The sequence below is a fragment of the Triturus cristatus genome, chromosome 1_2 (assembly GCF_964204655.1).
Source record: "Triturus cristatus chromosome 1_2, aTriCri1.1, whole genome shotgun sequence".
Lineage (NCBI taxonomy): Eukaryota > Metazoa > Chordata > Amphibia > Caudata > Salamandridae > Triturus > Triturus cristatus.
The window spans coordinates 985812712-985836701 of NC_140580.1; the positions used below are offsets into that span (position 1 = coordinate 985812712).

The 23990-nt window shown below is 47.1% G+C and overlaps 1 protein-coding gene across 5 annotated transcripts in view; it reads right to left on the reverse strand.

The window, feature by feature from the left end:
• Positions 1 to 23990, reverse strand: part of TRAF2 (TNF receptor associated factor 2) — a 407403-nt gene that overhangs the window by 17383 nt on the left and 366030 nt on the right. For all 5 annotated transcript variants that reach the window (XM_085610939.1, XM_085610956.1, XM_085610929.1 and 2 more), the window contains one exon: positions 11282 to 11430. In XM_085610939.1, coding sequence (XP_085467065.1) covers positions 11282 to 11430 — 149 coding nt within the window. The remainder of the gene's footprint in view (positions 1 to 11281; positions 11431 to 23990) is intronic.

Below are 23990 nucleotides of genomic sequence, written 5' to 3' on the forward strand. Positions count from 1 at the left end.
ACCTAAAAGTCCTTCAGGACGGAACGTGCAGATGGCCAGTCATGACGGGCCTGGCTGTTCAGGCAGTAATGTTTTGTGAACATGTGCAATGATGCCCATGTCGCTGCCTGACAGATGTCCAGGATAGCAACGCATGGCGCAAACAGTGGTGAGCCTAGGCTCTGGTAGAGTGAGCCTGCTGGCCCTCAGGGGCTGTTGGCCAATGTGTAGCAGATCCTAATGCACAAGATGATCAATCGTGAGATGGCCTGCTTCCGCACAGCCTTCCCTTTTTTTGCTCCGATATAGCCTACGAAGAGTTGATATTCAACCTGGAACATCCTTTGTATTGTCAAGGTAGAATGACAATGCTCTTTTGGGTCCAGACCATGTAGTCTATCCTCCTTTTTGGAGGGATGAGGCAGAGCAAAGGTAGGCAGGCAGGGTAATACTCTGGCCTACATGAAAGTGAGTGACAACCTTCGGATGAAAGGAGGCATGTGTCGGGAGAACCAGCTTGTCCGAGAAGAAGGTGCACAGGAGGTCGCTGACCCTCCTGGCCAATGTTATGGCCACTAAGAAGGCACTTTTTATTGTCAAAAGCCTAAGAGGGCAATTTTGTAGAGGATCAAATGGTGCACACATTAGAAAGGGGAGGACCACGTTGAGGTCCAACTGAGGCATGATGAATGGCATAGGGGAAACCATAAGCACTCAATGACTCAAACGTATCTCAATGGCAGGCATACGGATTTAGTTGAAGGACGCCTGGGTGCCAGAATAATCTAACAGACTTGGGGAGGAAGGTCAAAAACTGTCAACTGTCGTTGGTCAATCTCCACGTAGGCAGGTGGAGGGTGCGCAGATGCTGGTGCAGGGCGCTGCCCTTTTGTTGCAACAGAAGATCTTCCCAAAGAGGCAGTTTGACTGGAGGAACAATGGTAATGCTCAACAGCTCAGGATACCAGACGCTCTGTGCCCAATCCAGATCTACCAGCATGACTTGAGCCCGGTTGTTCCTGCTCTACTTGAGAACTTTAGGCAGGAGTGGCTCCAACACAGACGTCCCATAGGCCCTGCCTGGCACACTATGCTGCAGCAATTCAAACATCTCACAGCCGATGATCCTCCCCACCTCCCCAACCCCTTGATCTTCAGAGCCCACTCTCGCTATCCACGTCAGCCCTCAGCCCGGCACTACCCCACTACATCTGCAGAATACGCCCCATTTTTACTGCTCGTGCTCTTTATTGGTTATTTTACTCTCTCCTTGTCTACTCCCACAGTTCTCCCTCCAGCCCCCTCCCACCTTCCATTTAGTCTATTTCTTTTACCTCCTTGCATCTCCCCTGAATAATTTGGGGGCACCGTCATTAGATTACCATTTTTCTTCTCTAAGAGAATATAACCCTTGCTATACCCATGCAGAGAACACCAGGCTACGAAGGTATGTCACACAATCATAGGCATTGTGTGTGGCTTTAATGAGTCAGTTTTTTCTTTAATTAGCGCAGATTTACCAAAAGGACTAACCAGGATTCCGGGCACTATAGGTTGCTTTCATATGATCTTTTGTCTTATAATTTAATGCGATTTCGAATGCAATGTACCATCAGTGTAATGCAACTACCAGATGCACTTCTTATTCCTGGGTCTATTGATGTTACGGTTATAACTCTATGTATGCAAAAACCCAATAAAAATCCTTTGAAATAAAGAAATAATGAATGTTGCTAAAAATAAAAAATAGGATGCCAATATCAAAAGATTTCATTCACAAATATTTGCAAATGTTTTTATTGCTCTCACTAATTAAATTTAGATTATCTCGCTGCAGTGCTAAAATGCAAGAAAATCAGTATTGCATTTGTAAAAATTATTCAGCAACGTTCATGCATGTTTGCACAGATTCGTCAATAGAGCCTACACCAAAGATTGAAACATGTACAGACCTTGGTTGCTGCGGCAAGTTCCTTGACAGAAGGACGATCAGTTCTAATATATGTAAGACATAGGAATTACCTAGGTCCATCATTGATCGATTCATTGGTACATGTCACTATGTCAAGGTCATAGACATTGTTTTTCTAGTCATACTTCAGACAAATGAAAGGAATATGCTACTTACCAGTATGCATCTGTTCTTGGCACGTAGAGCTGCAGATCTACACACTTGTGCATAGATCGCCATCTGGTGTTGGGCCCGGATGTTTGCAGTTTGTTTTTCCTCTTGGAAAGTCTTTGGAAGTCACGAGGTTGGTGACTCCCCCTTTGGATCGTATTGCGCATGGGCTTTGGCTCCATCCTCAGATTGTTTTTCGCCAGCAGGGAAAGATGGAGAGTAGTAATAACAGTGAAGATGCCCATGTGTGTGTTATCTAAATAAGATAAACTGGAACAGATACAGGTAGCCGGAGAGGCGGGTGGGCGTGTGTAGATCTGCAGCTCTACATGCCAAGAACAGATGCATACTGGTAAGTAGCATATTCCGTTTGAGGCATATGAGCTGCAGATTTCACACTTGTGCATAGATTATATAGCAGTACCCACCGTTAGCGGCGACCACCCGTATCTGTTGCAGTGGTTTGAAATAATGTTTTGAGTATAGCCTGGCTCACACTAGCTTGTTGCTTAGTTTGCACATCTACACAATAGTGTTTGGAGAAAGTTTGCGGTGTTGATCATGTAGCTGCTTTGCAGATATCATCCAATGGGATGTTTCCTAGAAAAGCCATTGAAGTCCCTATTTTACGTGTAGAATGGGTTTTAGGGGGAACGGATAGCGTTCGTTTTGCTTTATGGTAGCAAATCTGAATGCATTTGACAATCCGCCTAGCTATCCCCGACTTGGAGATGGGGTTGCCCTTGTGTGGTGGAGAGAAAGAGACAAACAGTTGTTTGGTCTTATGGAAAGGTTGTGTTCTCTCGATGTAGTAGAGTAAGGCTCATTTAACATCTAGTGTGTGTAGAGCTCTTTTTGCAACAGTTTGTGGTTGCGAGAAGAATACTGGTAGTTCTACAGATTGATTTAGGTGAAAAGGAGAAATTAGGGAGGAATTTTGGGTTGGTACGGAGAACAACTTTGTTATGATGCATTTGTAGAAAGGGTTCTTCAATGGTAAATGCTTGTATCTCACTGACCCTTCTGAGGGAAGTGATGGCTACGGGAAAAGCGTTTTTCCAGGTTAAAAATTGGAGTTCACATTTGTGCAATGGTTCGAAGGGAGGCCCCATTAGTCTGGTGAGAACGGTATTTAGGTACCACACAGGTGAGGGTGGCACTCTGGGGGGAATTATTCTTTTAAGGCCTTCCATGAAGGCTTTAATGGCAGGTACTCTAAAAAGTGATAGATGTTGCCTGTTTTGTAGGTAAGCTGGTATAGCTGCGAGGTGCAGGCAAATGGACGTATAGGCTAGATTACAACTTTGTAGGTGGAGTAAGTAGCCTATGATATGTTGAATGGAGACGTCTAGGGGATTGATGGTGTCCGAATTCTAGGACTTCAGGAGCCAGATCGCAAGGTTGAGCTGAGCCAGGTCCGGGTGTGTGATCTCTCCATAGTTCTGGGTTAAGAGGTGTGGAGAGAGGCGTAATTTTTGGTGCGGTACTACCGATAGTTCCAGCAGTGTGGTGTACCACGGTTGTCTGGCCCAAGTTGGAGCTACTAGAATTAGTGTGAGGGAGTGTTGCTGTAGTTTGCGCACCACTAGTGAAATGAGTGGGAGAGGCGGAAAAGCATACGCAAATCTGCCCGACCAGTTCATCCAGATCGCATTTCCTTTGGACAATGGGTGTGGATATCTGGCGGCGAAGCTTTGGCATTTGGTGTTTTCGTGGGTGGCGAAGAGGTCTATCTGTGCATGCCCCCACATCTGAAAGTACGGGCGTAGAACTTGTGGGTGGAGTTCCCACTCGTGGATTTGTTGTGTTTGTCTGCTGAGCAGATCTGCCATAGTGTTTTGGACTCCCGGGACATGCTGAGCTAGGAGAAAGATTTTCTGGGGTATGGCCCATCTCCATATGCTCTGTGCTAGCTGAGAGAGCTGTGGAGAGTGTGTGCCGCCTTGTTTATGAATATAGTACATGGCTGTCATGTTGTCTGTGCGGATTAGGACTGCCTTGCCTGAAATCTGTGTTTGAAAAGATTTTAGGGCTAAGAAGATTGCTAGTAACTCCAGATGGTTGATGTGGAGTAACTTTTGTTGAGGTGTCCATGTGCCCTGCACGGTGAGATGTAATAGATGAGCTCCCCAGCCGGAGAGCGATGCGTCTGTGGTTAGTACTATCTGGGGAACCGGGTCCAGGAACGGTCGACCTGTGGAAAGGTTTGTGGTGGTCCACCACTGAAGAGAGCGATGGGTGCGACCATCTACCAACACCAGATCTGTTAATTGACCCTGGGCCTGGTTCCATTGGCGCACTAAGCACTCTTGGAGAGGACGCATCTGGAGTCTTGCGTGAGGTACTATGAAGATGCAAGAGGCCATCATCCCTATTAATTGCATAAACACCCGAGCTGGAAGGAAGTGTTGTGCTATGAATTTTGCACGTAGAGCCTGAATGCTTGCAATCCTGGCAGGATTGGGGTAGGCGAGCGCTTTTGAGGTGTCTATAGTGGCACCTAGATATTGTTTTATGTGGGATGGTTGTAGATGGGATTTTCGTGGTTTACCGTGAAGCCTAGCTGGTGAAGTAGCTGAATTGTGGTGTGTGTGTGTGTGTTGTACACACTGATTGTCTGAACTGGCTTTTATCAACCAGTCGTCTAGGTATGGGAAGACATGAATGTGTTGTCTTCGCAGATGTGCTGCCACCACTGCTAGGCTCTTGGTGAATACTCGTGGCGCGGTTGTGACTCCGAACGGGAGCACTTTGAATTGGTAGTGTTGGCCGTCCACTACAAATCGGAGGTACTTCCTGTGAGCGTTGTGCACTGGAATGTGGAAATAAGCGTCTTTTAGGTCCAAAGTTGTGAGGAAGTCATTTTGGGAAAGCAGCGGAAGTGCCTGCTGAAGCGTCACCATATGAAAATGGTCTGAGTGTATGTATTTGTTTAGGGGCCGAAGGTCTAGGATGGGCCGTAGAGTCTCGTCCCGTTTTGGTATGAGAAAATATAGGGAGTAGACCCCCATATTTGTTGGTTGGTAGGAACATGTTCTATTGCCTTTTTGTCTAGGAGGGGGATTACCTCCTGCTTGAGTAGCAGTAGATGTTCTGGTGACATTGGGCGTTGTCTGGGTGGAATGTTTGGGGGGGGGGGGGGGTAGATATTAGTTCTAGGCAGTAGCCTGACTGAATTATTTGTGTTACCAATTTGTCCGAGGTGATGGTAGTCCTGACCGGAAGGAAATGTTGGAGTCTGCCCCCGACCATAATGGGATGGTCTGGGGGAAGTGGAGGGAAGTCATTGGGTAGGCACGGTGGCAGAACGGGCGGTGTTTGTTTTGCCTCTGCCTTTGTTATTGTTGCCCCTGTAGCCGCCCCTTTGGTAACCCCTTGTAAAGGTGGACTGAGTAGGGGATGTGTATGAAGTGGAAGCGGTGACTGAGGAGTAGCCTCTGGCTGTGCTCCGAAAGGAACAGCGGCGAAAGGAGCGTCTGGGAGGGTGAGATTGTAAGGCTCCCATGGATTTTGCCGTGTCAGTGTCCTTTTTCATTTTCTCTAGGGCGTCATCCACTTTTGGGCCAAACAAATGTTCCTGGTCAAAGGGATGGTTGAGGATGGAGGCTTGTACCTCCGGTTTAAAACCGGATATCCTTAGCCAGGCATGGCAGCGGAGGAGGACACAAGTATTGATGGCCCTAGAGGCTGTGTCTGCTGCATCTAAGGCACAACGTACGGAGGTATTAGTAATTGTTTTGCCCTCCTGAATTAGCTCATTGCCCTAGCTTTGTATTTATCAGGGAGATGGTGCATTATGGCTTCTAACTCGTCATAATGGGCCCTGTCATACCTCGCTAGTAGTGCTTGTGTATTGGCGATACGCCATAAATTGGCCGCTTGAGATGCAGTACGCTTGCCTAATGCGTCCAAGAGTTTAGACTCTCTGTCAGGTGGTGGTGCATCGCCTGACGCCTGGGAGTTGGCCCTTTTCCGTGCTGTGGATACTACCAGGGAATCTAGTGGCGCTGGCCCTCTGATGTAGGAGGGATCTGTTGGAGCGGCTTTATACTTCTTTTCAATACGCGGATTAATGACGCTAGCCCTGACTGGGTCCTTAAAGATCTCCGGCGCATTTTTTATAACACCTTTAAGCATAGGCAATATGGAGGTGGTCCTATGTGTGGTGTCAAATGTATCTAGGAGGAAATCCTCCTCCACTGGGTCGGTATGTAAATCTACCCCGTGGTAGTGTGCCGCCCTTTGTAGTAAATGGTTGAACCCGAAGGAGTCTTCTGGTGGAGAAGGTCTGGAAGGGTAAAGATCGTCTTGTGGAACATTAGGGATATCAGGGATATCAGGGATATTATAATTGTCCCATGGGTCTGGGGATCCTGTGGGAGTGGGGTCCCCTGTAGGTATATCTTGGGGCACATCCCCTCTGTCATCATATGGATCCCCTTGATCATCATCATCCGGGGATGGGGTCGGGGAATGATGAGGTGGGGGTGGAGAAGGTGGAGGTGGAGAAGGGGAAGGTGGAGGAGGTGGGGAAGGTAGTCTGAAAGGGGAGGTAGCAGAGTCCTTCCTTTATGGAGGTGGAGGCGGAGCAGGTTTCTCTAACTGTCTCTTTTTTGATAGAGAGCATCAAATGTCCAGTTTTGGGATCCTTAGTTAATGTTTTTGTAAGGGATCCGGTGCGAATAGTTCTGGAGAGGTTGTTTGGTCCGTCGGCGCCGAAGGCGTCGGGCCGTTGGTTTCTTAGGTTTGTCGGTGCTGGTTCGTTGTTTGGAACCATGCTTGGAAAGCTGATTGTTTAGTAGGCGCCGAGATGGATTTCGGCTTCGAAGTGTCAGTGCCGGTGGCCTTGTGTGCTTTTGTCGGTACCGAAGATGGGGTCGGTGCCGAGGAGCTGGGTCTCGACCCCGAGTGTTTCGGTGTGGGGCTCGGTGTCGAGATGGAGGCTGGTTTCTTTTTCGGTGCCGAAGAGTATTTATCGGCTCAGACGGTGGGCTGGCTCGAGCCCGAGCTGCCCGAAGGCTTAATTGGCTTCTTTACCGGTCCGAAGGTGCGGTGTGGGAAGCAGTGTCTTTGGTCTTGCTTAGGCCCGAAGGCGTGACCGAAGCCTATTTCGGTGCTGGCGAGGGTGTGGGTGGGGGGGGGGGGGGGTAGAGTAGTACTCACGACCCTCTGTGCAGGAGTGATGTCCTCCACATCTGAATCGTCGGCTTCGGATGCGCTGACGAGTCCCTCGTCGGTGTGTTGTTCTGGAGCGTCGACGCCTTCCCCGAAGATGTCGTCCGGGATCGCCGTCGAGGAGTGTGCCATGGTTCTTCTGGCTCTTCGGTCCTGAATAGTTTTCTTGGACCGGAAGGATTTACACGCCGGACAGTCTCGAGCCTCGTGTTCAGGGGAGAGGCAGAGATTGCACACCTCGTGGAGATCAGTGTGGAGGAATTTGGACCCACATCGAGGGCACTTTTTAAATGGAGTCCTTTCCATTAGCCAGGACCGGAGCTTGGGTAGGCCCGAAGGCCGCCGTCGACGACTGGAACTGAAGGTGTTGCCGATGAGAGGCGTGTGGAGTGGGGAGATCGCGATCGAAACAATACCGCAAATTGGGGTGAGGATTGCGCGTGGATCGTCGAACTGGAAGCTGTTCAGAACCGGAGCGCGAAGATTACATCCGAGCCAGATGGCGGAAAAAAACAATCTGAGCATGGAGCCGAAGCCCATGCGCAATACGATCCAAAGGAGGAGTCACCGACCTTGTGACTTCCAAAGACTTTCTGTTAGACCTGGCACCTTTGCGTGAGTTTCCCTTCCACTTTTTGATGGTGTGCCTCGATTGTTTTGCTGGTGTTGTCCGCTCAGGGCGCCGCGCCACGGCTAATCCGTGCCGCAGCGCAAGTGCTCCCTAGATAAAGTATACATTGATTGATATTCATGATTGGTTTATTGGATTCACTGACAGCCCCCAGTAAAGTGCACCCGGAGTGCCAGGGCTTGTGAATGCCAATGCCGCTAGTGGGCTGCAGCGCTGGTTGCGCCACCCACAACAGCGGCCATGTAAAATGTGTCCTGGGTCTGCCACCGCAGACCCCGCGTGCAGTCCCGTACTGTCCCGCCGGCTGGGCAAGTGCCCACACTTGCCAGCCTCCAGAACCTTCCCTTAGCCTCATGTTAGTCACCCCTATGGTAGGCCCACGGGCAGGGTGCGTTGTAGGTGTAAGGTAGGACAGGCCCTGGTTGTGTGGCCTGTCCTAGTAGTGAATTACCGCCATATTCGTAGTTCACTATTGCAAGGCTACCTGCTCCCCTTAGGCCAGATGAGCTGCTGGAATTATTATATCCTATAATCCCAGCAGGCTCGGGGAACATGGTAGAAAGATATGTTTAGTATGCCTGAACTCAGGATGATAAGATACTTCTTGTAGCCAAGTTTATTTTACTATCCTGGGTTTGTAAATACGACTTTTAGAAAGTCGGTATTTACTCGCTTAATCATTTCAGCCGCCTCTGCTGTGCGTGTATCTGACTGTCTGGGCCATGTGAGTGACAGGGCTGGGGGGGATGACAGGTAGCGAATGGCAGGAGGACACCTTGGTGGGAGTGCCCCTTGGACTCTGAATAGGGCAGTGCTCCACGACCACAATGCTGGCTCCGCCCCCTGGGGAGCGACTGATGACTCAGCCTGCACCTGGCCAGGACGGGCGAAGCGCTGTCCACAAGGTGCTCCTGGAAGTACTTGTCCCCTGAATGCCGGCTCCACCTCCTGTGGAGCGGCTGATGTGCCTGCCCCTCACACTGAAAGCAGAAGTCAGAATACCCCCAACAAAGTGCTCAGGACTGAGAACGGTTATGCGAAGGCCCCCCTGGCCTGAAAGAACAAAAGAAATGTGGTATAAAAGTAGGAGCCTAGCTCCTAAGAAATCAGAATCCTGTTTACCACAAAGAACCTCTGCCCGACTAGAAGGAGAAGAAGACGCTGGAAGGACTGGCCTGCTGCTTGCCTTGCTGAGAAAGGAGAGGAAGAGACTTGCTGAAAAGACTTTGCTACTTTGTGCTTGAACATTCTCCAAGGGCTTGATCTGAGCTTGCCCCCTGAACTGAACCCCAGGACTAGTGGGTTCTCTGTGCTCTTGCTCGTCCTCCAATTCGAGCTGTGTGTGCATCCCGCTGGAAAGAGACTGCGCCCCTCATCGCCCCCTCCTAGGGCCGTGACACTCAGGAGCTTGCCTGCCTTTACCCCGTGAGAGCCCCGCTCCGTCCGGAGCCGCTCTCTGTCCCCGTGCTAGGTTGCCTGCACCCCTGTCACCGCCTGCCACTGGAGTGCACTGAACGCGCTGTCACCCCTCCCGCCGGAATCCGTCCGACGACTGTGATCTACGCCGGGTCACCCAGCTGCACTGACCGTGCCCTGTGACCCCGCTTCGCTATCCCCGGACCTCTCAGGCCGCGCCGCCCCCGCTGTGGAGACCCCCCCTGCACCGCCGTGCTAAGGGTCGCTGGCCGCGCCTGCCTGCTGCCCACACCCGCTGGTTGAGGATCCAAGAACACTTCCCCAAAGCCGAGAGTCGCACCGACCTGTGCCGACTCTCTCCTCGCAACAGTGCTACAGGAATTCCAGTATCGGGCTCGGGGCCGCACCGCCTTACTTCCCCGTTAAATCCTCACCGCACGCCCGTCTCACCGCCGCTGCCCGGGAGCCACCGGGAGGAGCTGTGCACGGCGCGAGCGCGCCCACGACTGATGCGTGAGCCGCGGTAGGCCTGAAGTAAGTCAAAGACTGGAATCTCCCAAGTGACATTGAAAAGAGACTAAAAGAGCATCCGCTTAAAGAACCGTTTACCTGCTTGATAATCTGGTGGCATCAAAACAACGTTACTAGTCTTGTGATAAATCTGCATATTGAGATAACTATTTTTATATAAAGAAGCGTATTTTCCCATATCTAAGCCTGGTGTTTCTGGGAGGATTGATGTATTTACTGTGTGTGTGATTGTAAGTGCTTAACCAACAACGCCTGAAGAATCGCCTTGGCTGCTCACGCCACGCACCTAGAAGGTGAGCAAGGGTCATTCCAAAAGGGGTTATCCTTTGCCCTGACGTGGAGGAGAGGGTCCCTGCTTGACACAAGGACATCCTTGCGCCAATCAGAGATCTCCGACTAACACTTTCCAAGAGGAAAAACAAACTGCAAACATCCGGGCCCAACACCAGATGGCGATCTATGCACAAGTGCGTAATCTGCAGCTCATATGCCTCGAACACAACATTTCTAAAATAATTCTTTCAAAAAGTCCACTTTAGAACACCATCAATGCACCAACAGACAATAAATCCTACCTCATTTCCTCTGAAGTTTTAAAGCTGAAACCCAAAACGTTCTCATGCAAACACTGAAAATAAATGTCACCCTTGCTCTCCAAATAATTTAAAGCGAACTTCTACTCTTAAAACATTTTAAAGATTTCAAAGAATTTTATGTGAGCCTCTGATCTCTCCCAATAAAAAGAAGAAAAAAAAACTTGAGCTTTCCGCAGCTCATCCCAAATCAAATGTGACTGTCATCCTGTTAAAATGGGTGCATAAACAGATGCTCTTTTAAGTATCTTGTTATAATTGTGTATGTTTTGAAATCTTCTCACCTGTACGCTAACATGAAATACATCAAAAAGGCGTTATAAACAAATTGTTATATCATTAGTCTGTGGTAAAAACGAATGAGTCATTGACACCAAAATCAAATGCAGTCAATTAAATATTTAGTCTCTTTCTGTCCTAAATTGCATAAATACAAGACAAACGACATTCCCCTTTCACATGACATTCACCTTTGACATTTATTTATTGATCAAAAATGTGTATATTTTCTTTTAATGCCATAATTTCCCATAAAGTCCAATGCATTTTGGCTAGTCAGACACTCTACATTTCTGGGCATGTCAGAGATTCTAGATTTCATATATGCAATACGAACTCCACCTTTCTTGTGCACAGTGGACGTGAGGCAGGGGGAGCAAGAATAAACCACCATCAAGACATAAAAAAAGGGGCAAATTAAATCAAGTGTATTTAATGTTTGATTAATTAAATAATTACATAAGATAAAATAAATATATTCATTACCGCCCACTTTCCCAAATTCCTCTTTGGTGGTCTAAAGAAGGGGCAGACAGAAGCCACCTCTAGACTCACCTTTTGGTTAAATGGCCAGCGTAAGAGGGCGTCACTCTGTCCTTTCATCACAACAAAGAAGAGCGAGAGGTGTGTTCCTCGACCTGTTCCATCACCATTCAAGTAGATGCGTAGGCACATCTTGTAGCCATATTTGTTTGTGTAGAATGCTAGGAGAAGAATGCAATGCAGTGAAAAAAAAGAACATATTGGTGCCCATATCATGGTTTATCTGTCTAATGTGCTTCTATTTGAAGAACAACTCACTTGCCTGTTAAGTAAGCTCGAATAATTAATGTTATGTAACATTACTACCTAACGGAAAAACACAAATGATAGCCATAAATGTGAAAAAACACAATGCATCCCAAAGGCCTCCTCACCATATATCATCACGGTTCACATCACTGATCTCACCTATCTTTCAATATTTTCTCACAGATCAATGTTTGGTTAAGCTAGAAACCCACAGCGGTTGGCAGAATGATGCTCTCTGTAGGCCTACACAGAGGGGTGACTAGTCTCCGATCAACTTTCGGTCACTTACCGAGAATTTCATGATATTCTGATACATTAACAGAATACGATGAAACAAACATAGGGATGCATGATTCCTGGTAGGAATGTACTTGGGGTAGGGATCAATACATTATTAAAGGTACAAAGTCTGTCATAACTTGTAATTTGATCTTGCAACTAAGACACTGATAACCTTGGACATTGAGGTCCTCTACACCAGCACACAACAGGTCCAAGCGTAATTTACTGGAGAGAGCTTTGAGCGGTCTAGCATGGTTTTATGAGACAACTAGTCAATTTGTTAAGCAATGTACTAAAACTGCACTGTCAAACTATTTTGAGTTCCTAAAACACCAGCATTGGTATATTAATGGCACCTCAATGAGCCCAACTTTTGCAATGAGTTTAGCTAAAACCTGTGTCGCACAAGTTGAGGTTTTGTGCATATACAATCAAGAAAACTCATGCAGTTCAAAGTATAATCATGGAAACTTTTTACAGAAAACATTTTTATATGTGCACTGGTAGCAACAAAGAACCAGCAGATTTTCAACAGCATGACTTCCTCCACTTCACATGAACACAGCAGACTCAAGATAACTTTTTTATCGACAAAATGTTACAAGAAATTCATTGTCAAAGTCGAGTGTTTGTAAAAACCTCCAAACTTCCTAAAAAAACTAGATACAAGACTTTAAAGGAATATTCTTTTAGACTGCAGTCCTTTTTAAAAAAAACTGGCTCCTCGGGTCTGCAATATTTGAGATTAAGAGAATGCACTAGCCTTGGTCTCCAATTTCGGGAAAACAATTAAAAAAATTGGGAAGACTGTGGGCTACAGGAGCTAAGACATTTCGACATTCAGAACAGGATGATCACTTGGGAAGAGGTAATGGCTAGGGTAGAAAACTCTAGGAAACCTGCCTTTTTTGAATATTTGCAAATTGTTTATTTAAAAAAAAAATATTAATGGCATTTTTGATATTCCCAAAGATCTTGTGGTGGCACTCTATGGGGCCAAAGTAAAAGGGGTAGGGAACTGGTACCCATTGCTACATCACCAGGGACAAGCACCTCTGATAGAGGCCCATTTGGCTAAAATAGGTCGTGAGACACAATGTACTTTATCTCGGAAGGATTGGGAAGCTATATCCTATTTAGGAAGTAAATCCTTGCGCGCGGCCAATTTTAATAGGATGGCCTTTCTATCACGTTGGCTCTCCTATTTGACCCCGGAAGGTTTGCAAAAAAGGTATTCGGAAGTTGACAACAAATGCTTCCGCTGTCAGGCCAATGGAGCAGGTGGGTGGCACCACATTTTCTATACTTGCCCACGGTTAGAGCCTTTTTGGGTAGCTATATTTGCCGACATAGAATTAGCAATAGGGAAGAGAGTCCAGCCCGAGGTTGAGGCAGTTTTGTTTGGACTATATAAGGGTAGAACAATGTTAATGAAGGCGGAAGAAGTTTTCTTATTCCTCTCTTGTACTGTAGCCCGATCCCTAATCCTGCAGAATTGGTAATCTAGTGATGTTCTCTCATTTAAAGTGGTTTAGTAAAATGAAAAGTGAAAAGGACTCGAAACTTTGAAGAAGCTTATGCTAGACGGGTGGGAGCTATAACATTTTTTAGTAAGAATTGGAAGTTTTTTGATGAACTTGAAAAAAGGGAAGGAGGGAAATCAACACTAGATATGGATGATATGACTTATGTGACTTTCGTGGTTAGGTAGACCAGCACTTATTGCACTAGCACTTTTCTCTGTTGTTGCAATTTAGATGCATTAGCACTTTTATTATTGCATTTTTATTGCAGGTTTTTGCATATTGTCATTTTGATGGAATTATTGCTGATGCTACAAGCTGCTATAGTCACATTTTCTTAAAATGTTTTGTCATGAAATGAACAAGTTAATGGATTTATGGTTTTAAAGAATAATTTTTATGTATATTATGTACTTAATGCTCTGCTCAATAAAAAAAAATGTACACAGCAGAGATAAAGTCAGCTTTGTCAATTTAATGATGTTTGTGATGAAAGTAGGATTGCAAAGCACACTGTTTAGGAAACCAATAGGCAAGACTATGGCACCTTTCCACGAAAGCAAAAACTTTACTATGGTTCAATTTCTTTTTTAGGTTCAAAATGACTATCACATAAAGCTTTCAACCAACTAATTGTTTTAAGGCAGAAAGTTCAGGCTTACAGCAGAAGGCACAGGCTAAGCTGAACAAAACGGTGAAAATAACCTTAAATAACAAAATATTTGCCTTGCTTGAACCAATGGTAGAGACGAAAAGATGACGCAATGACTATTGTTTCGACATGTACCACCCTGGCAAATAAAACTTTAAAGAAATCATCTGGAAAAACAGAAAAAATAGAAATGCATGAAGAGTAATCTTGAAAGGAATATGCTACTTACCAGTATGCATCTGTTCTTGGCATGTAAAGCTGCAGATCTATACACTGTGCATAGCTCGCCATCTGGTGTTGGGCCCGGATGTTTGCAGTTTGTTTTTCCTCTTGGAAAGTCTTTGGAAGTCACGAGGTTGGTGACTCCTCCTTTGGTTCGTATTGCGCATGGGCTTTGGCTCCATCCTCAGATTGTTTTTCGCCAGCAGGGAAAGATGGAGCGTAGTGATAACAGTAAAGAAACCCATGTGTGTTGTATCTAAATAAGATAGACTGGAACGGATACAGGTAGCCGGGGAGGCGGGTGGGCGTGTATAGATCTGCAGCTCTACATGCCAAGAACAGATGCATACTGGTAAGTAACATATTCCGTTCGAGGCATATGAGCTGCAGATTATACACTGTGCATAGACTATATAGCAGTACCCAACCCTAGCGGCGACCACCGGCATCCGTTGCAGTTGTTTGGAACAGTGTTTTTAGTACAGTCTGGCCCACACTAGCTTGTTGCTTGGTTTGCACACCTACACAGTAATGTTTTGTGAAAGTGTGCGGTGTTGACCATGTCGCTGCTTTGCAGATGTCATCTAGTGGTATGTTTCCTAGAAAAGCCATAGAAGCCCCTATCTTCCTTGTAGAGTGGGCTTTAGGGGGAACAGATAGCGTTCGTTTTGCTTTGTGGTAGCAAATCTGTATTCATTTTACAATCCACCTAGCAATCCCTGATTTAGAAATAGGGTTGCCTTTATGTGGTGGAGAGAAAGAAACAAATAGCTGTTTGGTTTTTCTGAAAGGTTGTGTTCTTTGGATGTAGTAAAGTAAAGCCCTTTTAACATCCAGAGTGTGTAAAGCCCTTTCCGCAACGGTTTGAGGTTGTGAGAAAAAGACTGGTAATTCTGCCGACTGGTTTAGATGGAAGGGAGAAATAACTTTGGGTAGAAATTTTGGGTTGGTGCGGAGTACCACCTTGCTATGATGCATTTGAAGAAAAGGTTCCTGTATGGTGAGTGCTTGTATTTCACTAACCCTTCTAAGGGAATTGATGGCCACTAGGAATGCTGTTTTCCATGTGAGAAATTGCAGCTCACATTTATGTAATGGTTCGAAAGGGGTCCCATTAGCCTTGTGAGAACTATATTCAAGTTCCAGACAGGTGAGGGTGGTACTCTGGGTGGAATTACTCTTTTGAGGCCTTCCATAAAGGCTTTAATGGCAGGCACCCTGAAAAGTGATAGGTGCTGCCTGTTCTGTAAGTGAGCAGCAATTGCTGCGAGGTGTAACCGAATGGATGTATATGCTAGGTTACACCTTTGGAGATGGAGCAAGTAACATATAATGTGCTGTATGGACACATTTAGAGGATCTATTGTGTTGTGGCAGTAAACAACAAATCTTTTCCACTGTGCAGCATAGCATGCCCTAGTAGTAGGGTGTCTAGCTTCCCTGATAATATTCATGCAATCAGGGGGAAGGTTAAGGTATCCGAATTCTAGGACCTCAGGAGCCAGATCACAAGGTTGAGCTGAGCTGGGTCCGGGTGCCTGATCTCTCCATGGTTCTGGGCTAGGAGGCATGGTGAGAGGTGTAGCTTTTGGTGTGGTACTACTGAGAGTTCCAGCAGTGTGGTGTACCACGGTTGTCTGGCCCATGTTGGAGCTACTAGGATCAGTGTTAAGGAATGCAGTTGTAGCTTTCGCACCACTAATGGAATTAGTGGGAGAGGTGGAAAAGCGTATGCAAATTTGTTTGACCAGTTCATCCATATCGCATTGCCTTTGGACAATGGGTGTGGATACCTGGCGGCGAAGCTTGGGCATTTTTTGTTTTCGTGGGTGGCGAATAGATCTATGTGTGGATGCACCCACTTCTGAAAGAACGGATGAAGAACCTGTGGGTGAAGTTCCCATTCGTGAATCTGTTGCGTTTGTCTGCTGAGTAGATCTGCCATGGTGTTTTGGACTCCTGGGACATGTTGGGCCAGGAGAAAGATTTTCTGTGGAATTGCCCATCTCCATATGCTCTGTGCTAATTGAGAGAGCTGTGGAGAGTGTGTGCCCCCCTGTTTTTGAATGTAGTACATGGCAGTCATGTTGTCTGTGCGAATGAGGACTGCCTTGCCTGCAATCTGCGTCTGGAAGTATTTTAGGGCTAGGAAGATTGCTAGTAACTCCAAATGGTTGATGTGGAGTAACTTCTGTTGCGGAGTCCATGTGCCCTGTACTGTGAGATGTAACAGATGAGCTCCCCAGCCGGAGAGCGATGCGTCTGTTGTTAGCATTATTTGTGGAACCGGGTCCACGAACGGTCGACCTCTGGAAAGGTTTGTGGTGTTCCACCACTGCAGAGAGCGATGGGTGCGACCGTCTACCAACACCAGATCTGTCAGTTGCCCCTGGGCCTGGTTCCACTGGCGTGCCAAACACTCTTGGAGTGGACGCATCTGGAGTCTTGCGTGGGACACTATGAAGATGCAAGAGGCCATCATCCCTATGAGTTGCATAAACACACTTGCTGGGAGAGAGTGTTGAAATATGAATTTCTGACGCAGAGCCTGTATGTTTGCAATCCTGGCAGGATTGGGATAGGCTATGGCTTTTGAGGTGTCTATAGTAGCACCGAGGTATTGTTTTGTGTGTGATGGTACCAGGTGGGACTTTTGGTGGTTCACCGTGAAACCTAGCTGGTGAAGTAGTTGGATCGTAGCGGCGGTATGTTGCACACATTGTTCGTAGGACGTGGCTTTTATTAGCCAGTCGTCCAGATACGGGAAGACGTGAATGGGCTGTCTTCTGAGGTGTGCAGCCACTACCGCTAGGCACTTGGTGAATACCCTTGGTGCTGTTGTTACCCCGAACGGGAGCACCTTGAACTGGTAGTGTTGCCCGTCCACCACAAATCTGAGGTACTTTCTTTGAGACCGGTGTACTGGGATGTGAAAGTATGCGTCTTTCAAATCCAGAGTGGTGAGAAAATCGCTCTGGGAGAGGAGTGGAAGAACCTGTTGAAGGGGAACCATGTGAAAATGGTCTGAATGTATGTAAGTGTTTAGAGGTCTGAGATCTAGGATAGGTCGTAGAGTCTCGTCTCTCTTTGGAATCAGAAAGTACAGGGAGTAGACCCCTAAATTTTGTTGACCTGCTCTATGGCTTATGTTATATCCTGAGTTTTACTTAATTGTAACAGCCCCACCAGGAGCAGCCTGCCTAGCTGCTCAGCCCATCTCCAACTGTCATCACTCACCCACACAGGCACCCAGGCATTCCATTCATCACAGTCACACCAACATTCCGTTACCATCTCTCACTCTGGCTGAGCAGCTAGGAAGACCTAGGCTAATTACAATTAAGTAAAACTCAGGATATAACATTATCCCTTTCCTTTTAAAATGAAAACAAAGTTTACATTACTACAGCAAAGAACTATACACAAAATAAACCGTAATGTCCATAACTCAAGGATGCAACCAAAAATAAAACATCACTAAAGCAAGAACAAAGCAAATTAAAGAGAAGATAGGCAAAAACGACATATCATAATATAACATGCATCAACATTACCCATCCTCCCTCATGAAGAGTATTATACCAATTTACAACGCACCTAACACTGCGTACTTTGGGGAAGACTTAACACTGTCTAACTAGCAGTGACCCCCTCCTTCTTTCCCCTGAACATACTAAATACACGTAGTGAAAGATGAACACATACTAAATACACGTAGTGAAAGATGAACACACCACGACAAACACCCGAGGCCATAAACAGACATCAAGGGTGAACCGACACTACAAATACACGTGTACCACAATATGGACCACATAGAGGGTACACACAGTGAGGCGCAGGGCGACTTACACACGACCACAACTGAAGCGCAGGGCGACTTACACAGGACAACACGTGATGCACAAGGCGACTTACACACACAACAGCATCTGAAGCGCAGGGCGACTTACACAGGACAACATGTGACGCGCAGGGCGACTTACACACATACAACATCTGAAGCGCAGGGCGACTTACACAGAACAACACGTGAAGCGCAGGACGACTCACACACAACACAAAGAAGTGGGAAACCACCCACCAAGACCATAACCACCCTCACATAAGAGAAACTGTGGCATACACAAACAATGTACCCTTGTACATACATCAGGAATAACACCCACTGGTATAAAGATGATAATCCATATACCTAACCCCATGTAGAGGACACTAACTGGGACTAAAACCCAACCTCACCCCTATTCCTAAGGGATAAACTGTGATGACCACCCACCATGAGACTAAGGTGTCCCATCTAACAACATCATAAAACAACTGTGACATCACGACATAAAATGAACACTGTAACACATCAGCAAACTATACCCAACGCCGGTGAGCGACCTCTCACCCGAGTGCTAAACTAGGCATAATGTTCTTGTTCCTCAACTTTGAAATTTTCACTTGTGCTATTTTGACTCTCAAAAGCTAAGAATGACCGCACTAAAACTAAAGAAACAGAACACATCATTACTCCCTTGACAAACCGGCCAGTGTTACACCATAACTGCTGGACTCCTTAAGATATCACGTTTCTGCATCGACAAAGTACTATGCCACTGAAATGTGTCTCCTGCCTTAGAAGTTTACCGGCAAATACAAAGTTCGGTGAAATAGACAGACCTCCTTGTAGAGTCGACGTAAATTTGACCGTCCTCCAACAAACACCGATGAATCCATCACAAAAATCTCGCGTTGTCCCCAGCTTGCCAGGCGTCATAAGAAAACTTTATTGATAATGCCTAAGAGCCAGAGAGAAAATGCACTCACGAAGTGGAGCGCGTCTAACCACAAGATGGCGGCACACTTTTAATAAGTCGTACCGGATGGCTCCCGGCGTTGCTGTGCTGCAGAGCGTCCATCGGCAGCTGACCGTGCCTCAGGGAACAGGACATAACCACGTTGCCATGGAGACTAATACGCAAGGTAAGAGAGCCCGTGCAGAGAATGGCTCGTGCCTCCGTTTCTTTTCAAATTGAGCATGGCGGTTAAATGGGCATTAGCGCAGTTCCAACGGACACATGTCCAAATCGAATAAAACTTTGTTGGACAAATAACTCCATTTACACAATGCCGATTTGCTTGCCACAAAATTAAAGTCACAAAGTTTCAGAGGAGAACCAAACGGAGAAACTCATAAGTTGTGCTGGCATTCACCACAGATGCCTCTTAAACCAAACATAAACACAGAGCACATTCTCGCTCTGTAAAGGAATTAGGCTTGTTAATTACAACTTCTCCATTTGAGCAGTGACTGCAGCAGATTGTAGTGACCTCCAGATCCAGGGCAAACACAAAGTAGTATACACTAGTCGATGACTGCTTTACTGAACATGAAGATGTGGTTAAAACTGTAAAGCCTCACTCGAATCTGACTAGGACATACACACGTTGCCAACTTAAAATGTCCATGTGTGCCACTTTTGCACGCAGACCCTGGAACATCTTGATCCATACAGACCAAATGGTCTTGAGAAATAGAAAGACACTTTGTGCACTATCTTTTGAAACGCACTTCTTGACACCAAAGCAGAAGTCTTATCATCACCACATCTCTCCTGTGTAGCACCTGTGAATTTACTTCACTGAGTTGGACCACAACTCACATCTTGAACAGCCACTCTCCTTTGCGCAGTGGATACATCCATACAGCAGATTCAAAAGGAAGTGGTAGGGTGACAGACAGTCAATTCACACCCTAACATACAGACCATACCTGTGGTCAAGTCCATGGAGTAAGATCAGGCAGGTCACAGGTTGGGGCCGTCCGATGACTGGACACTGGTGGGGCCGGCTTGCCTTTTACTCCATACTGTTACATGTACATTTCTTTTTTTTTACTTTGTAGTTGCGCTGGTTCTCACAGTTTCTTTGTAGTTGCGCTGGTTCTCACAGTTTCTTTGTGGTTCCTTGGTTTCTGTTCAGTCCTTAAGTACGCTTGGGTCCAGGCCCGCTCGTCGCCAAAATTAAGAACAAACTACGTTACTAAAACAGGAGGTGATCTCCCTCCTGCAAAACGAAGCTGTTATATCCTGAGTTTTACTTAATTGTAACAGCCCCACCAGGAGCAGCCTGCCTAGCTGCTCAGCCCATCTCCAACTGTCATCACTCACCCACACAGGCACCCAGGCATTCCATTCATCACAGTCACACCAACATTCCGTTACCATCTCTCACTCTGGCTGAGCAGCTAGGAAGACCTAGGCTAATTGCAATTAAGTAAAACTCAGGATATAACATCTTCTTTTTGCAGGAGGGAGATCACCTCCTGTTTTAGTAACGTAGTATGTTCTTGAGACATAGGGCGTTGCCTGGGTGGAATGTTTGGTGGGGGTAGATGTTAATTCTAGGCAATACCCTGAACTAATAATTTGGTTCACCCATCTGTCTGAGGTGATTGTCTCCCAGACGTGAAGGAAATGTTGTATTCTGCCCCCGACCGGAGTGGAATGGTCTGGAGGGAGCGGGGGAAAGTCATTGGGCAGGAGGTGTGGCAGAGCGGGCGGTATTTGTCTTGCCTCTGCCCTTATTATTATTGCCTCTGTATCCGCCTCTTTGATAACCCTTTGTGAAGGTAGATTGAGGAGGGGATTTGTAGGACGTGGATGCACATCCGAGGAGTAGCCTCTGCCCGTGCCCCGAAAGGAAGAGCGGCGAAAAGAGCGCCTGGGAGTGTGTGACTGCAGGGCTCCCATGGATTTCGCCGTGTCAGTATCTTTTTTCATCTTTTCGAGGGCTTCATCAACTTTGGGGCCAAATAGATGATCTTGGTCGAATGGGTGGTTTAATATAGAGGCTTGTACCTCAGGTTTAAAACCTGAAACTCTGAGCCAGGCATGGCGACGGAGAAGGACACTGGTGTTTATGGCCCTGGAGGCTGTATCTGCTGCATCTAGGGCACAGCGTATAGAGGTATTAGTTATTGTTTTTCCCTCTTGGATCAATTCATTAGCCCTATTCTTGTACTTTTCAGGGAGATGCATGATGGTCTCTAGCTCATCATAATGCGCCCTGTCGTATCTGGCCAACAGCGCTTGCGTATTGGCGATACGCCATATATTGGTGGCTTGTGACGCAGTGCGCTTCCCTGACGCGTCTAGGAGCTTGGACTCTTTGTCAGGTGGTGGTGCTTCGCCTGACGCCTGAGAATTTGAGCACTTCCTAGCTGTAGATACCACTAGGGAATCCAATGGTGCAGGGCCTTTAATGTATGAAGGGTCTGTGGGGGCGGCTTTGTATTTTTTCTCTATACGGGGGTTTAGGACCCTGGCCCTGACTGGGTCTTTAAAAACCTTAGGTGCATGTTTAATTACTCCCTTTAACATAGGTAGAATGGCAGTAGACCTATGTGCATCGTCAAAGTTGTCTAGGAGAAAATCTACCTCCACTGGGTCAGTATGTAACTCCACCCCGTGGTAGTGTGCCGCCCTTTGTAACAAGTGGTGAAAGCCTAAGGAATCTTCAGGTGGGGATGGCCTAGATGGGTAAAGGTCATCCTGTGGGACATCTGGGATGTCCGGATTGTTATAGTCGTCCCATGGGTCTGGAGATCCTGTAGGGGTGGGGTCTTGTGGCACATCTGCTGGATCATAATAAGGGTCTCCCAAATCGTCTGGGACAGGAGACAAGGTGGGGGAACGATGAGGTGGAGGGGGTGGAGGTGGGGAGGGTGGAGGAGGTGGGGAAGGCACCCTGAAAGGAGAGGTAGCAATGTCTTTCCGAGGTGGAGGTGGAGCTGGTTTGTCCAAGTGTCTCTTTTTTTAAGACAATGTCAAGTGTCCAGTTTTTGGATCCTTGGTGAGTGTCTTTTGCAGAGGATCCGGCGTGAAAAGTTCTTGCGACACTGGTTGTTCGGTCGGCGCCGAAGTTTTCGGGGCCGACGGTTTTCTAGGCTTGTCTAAGCCGTGCTTCTTTGGGACCTCCGATGTTTTGGTCGGTGCCGAAGAAGGCTTCGGCACGGGAGTGTCTGTGCCGAGGGCCTTGTGATGTTTGGTCGGCGCCAGAAGAGCAGGTTTCGACACCGAAGGCTTTGGTGCCGGGTTCGGTGTGGAGGTGGAGGCAGATTTTTTCTTCGGTGCCGAAGGGGGTTTTTCGGTACCGGTGGTCGGCTGGCTCGAGCCCGAGCTGCCGGAAGGCTTAATAGGCTTCTTTATCGGGCCCGAAGGTGGGGTGTGAGAAGCAGTATCCTTGGTCTTGTATAGGCCCGGAGGCGAAGGTGTGACCGAAGCCTTTTTGGGTATCGGCGTGGGAGGGGGTATTGTACTCACGATCCGCTGCGCCGGCGGCCTCGGAAGCGCTGACGAGGTCGTTGTCCTCCTGTTCGATGTTCTGCTGTCCCGGAGCTTCGACGTCATCCCCGAAGATGTCGACTGGAGCGGAGGTCGAGGAGTGCGCCATGTTGCGTCTAGCCCGTCGATCTCGAATAGTCTTTTTAGAGCGAAAAGACTTGCAGGCGGGACAGTCTCGGGCCTCGCGTTCTGGGGAGAGGCAGAGGTTGCACACCTCATGAAGATCGGTGTGGGGAAACTTGGAACCACATCGAGGGCACTTCTTGAAGGGAGTTCTTTCCATCAGCCGAGACCGGAGGCCGCCGTCGACGACCGGAATCGAAGAAGTGCCGAAGAGAAGGTGATTAAGATGATTTATTTATCTGAAGAGGCTCAATGAGCGAGGATTTTTGCGTCGATCGTTGAACTGGAAAGTTCGGAACCGGAGCGCGAAGTATTACATCCGAGCCCGATGGCGGAAAAAAACAATCTGAGGATGGAGCCGAAGCCCATGCGCAATACGAACCAAAGGAGGAGTCACCAACCTCGTGACTTCCAAAGACTTTCCAAGAGGAAAAACAAACTGCAAACATCCGGGCCCAACACCAGATGGCGATCTATGCACAGTGTATAATCTGCAGCTCATATGCCTCGAACATTATATTTTCCTGGGGCACTATATGCAAAGCTTGAAGTCTGAAGTCGTTTGAGGACAATATAACTTAGTTGCTGTTGAATAGCTTAGGAATTTGTAAGTGAGGTGTAGAAGAACAGGAACGGATTCCAGTGTGTTGGTTGACACCCCAGTGATGTCACATTGAGAGGAGGAGTTGCACCTGGAGCTACAAGGCAGTACCTGGCAGTGCTGGATAATCATTGCTGGGGAAAACGTTTCTGGGCAAGTCTGAAGCATGGAAGGAGAATAAATGAGGTGAGGACTCTCCAAAAAGATGCATCCATCAGAAGTCTGTTCAGTATATCTACAGACTTTCCCAGTCTGTATTTTCACCAGCTACAGTGACGACTTTCCCTGCAGAGCTTGAACAAAATGGCATGCTCCATGGCTGTATTTGAAGAGGTACATGCCAGTGTTTTAAAAAAAAAAAAATGTTTTAACAGGAGATGTAGATCATATCACTCCACTGCCAGTGGTGCTGTGGAACAAGGCACATCGTTCCTGGCAACATCCATGACTGCCGCTACGCTCTGCACCTTGAGGTGCTTCTTCACTGCTACATGTGCATAGGTTCTTGAGGGGGCTGGGAAAGCAGTCAACCACTTCTTCTAAAAGTAAACTATAGTGGTAGACATTGAGGAGTTTTCATTCCAAGGGTGAGGAGTCAGTCTCTACTAGAGAATGGGTCAGGCCTCAGTAAAAGTGTCTTTCCTCTCAGGGTTTTAGAACCTGTCACATGCTGCTGCTAAAGGCATACAGTGGGAAGAAATCTGTTCAATCTTTCACAGAAGTCATCCTACCCATC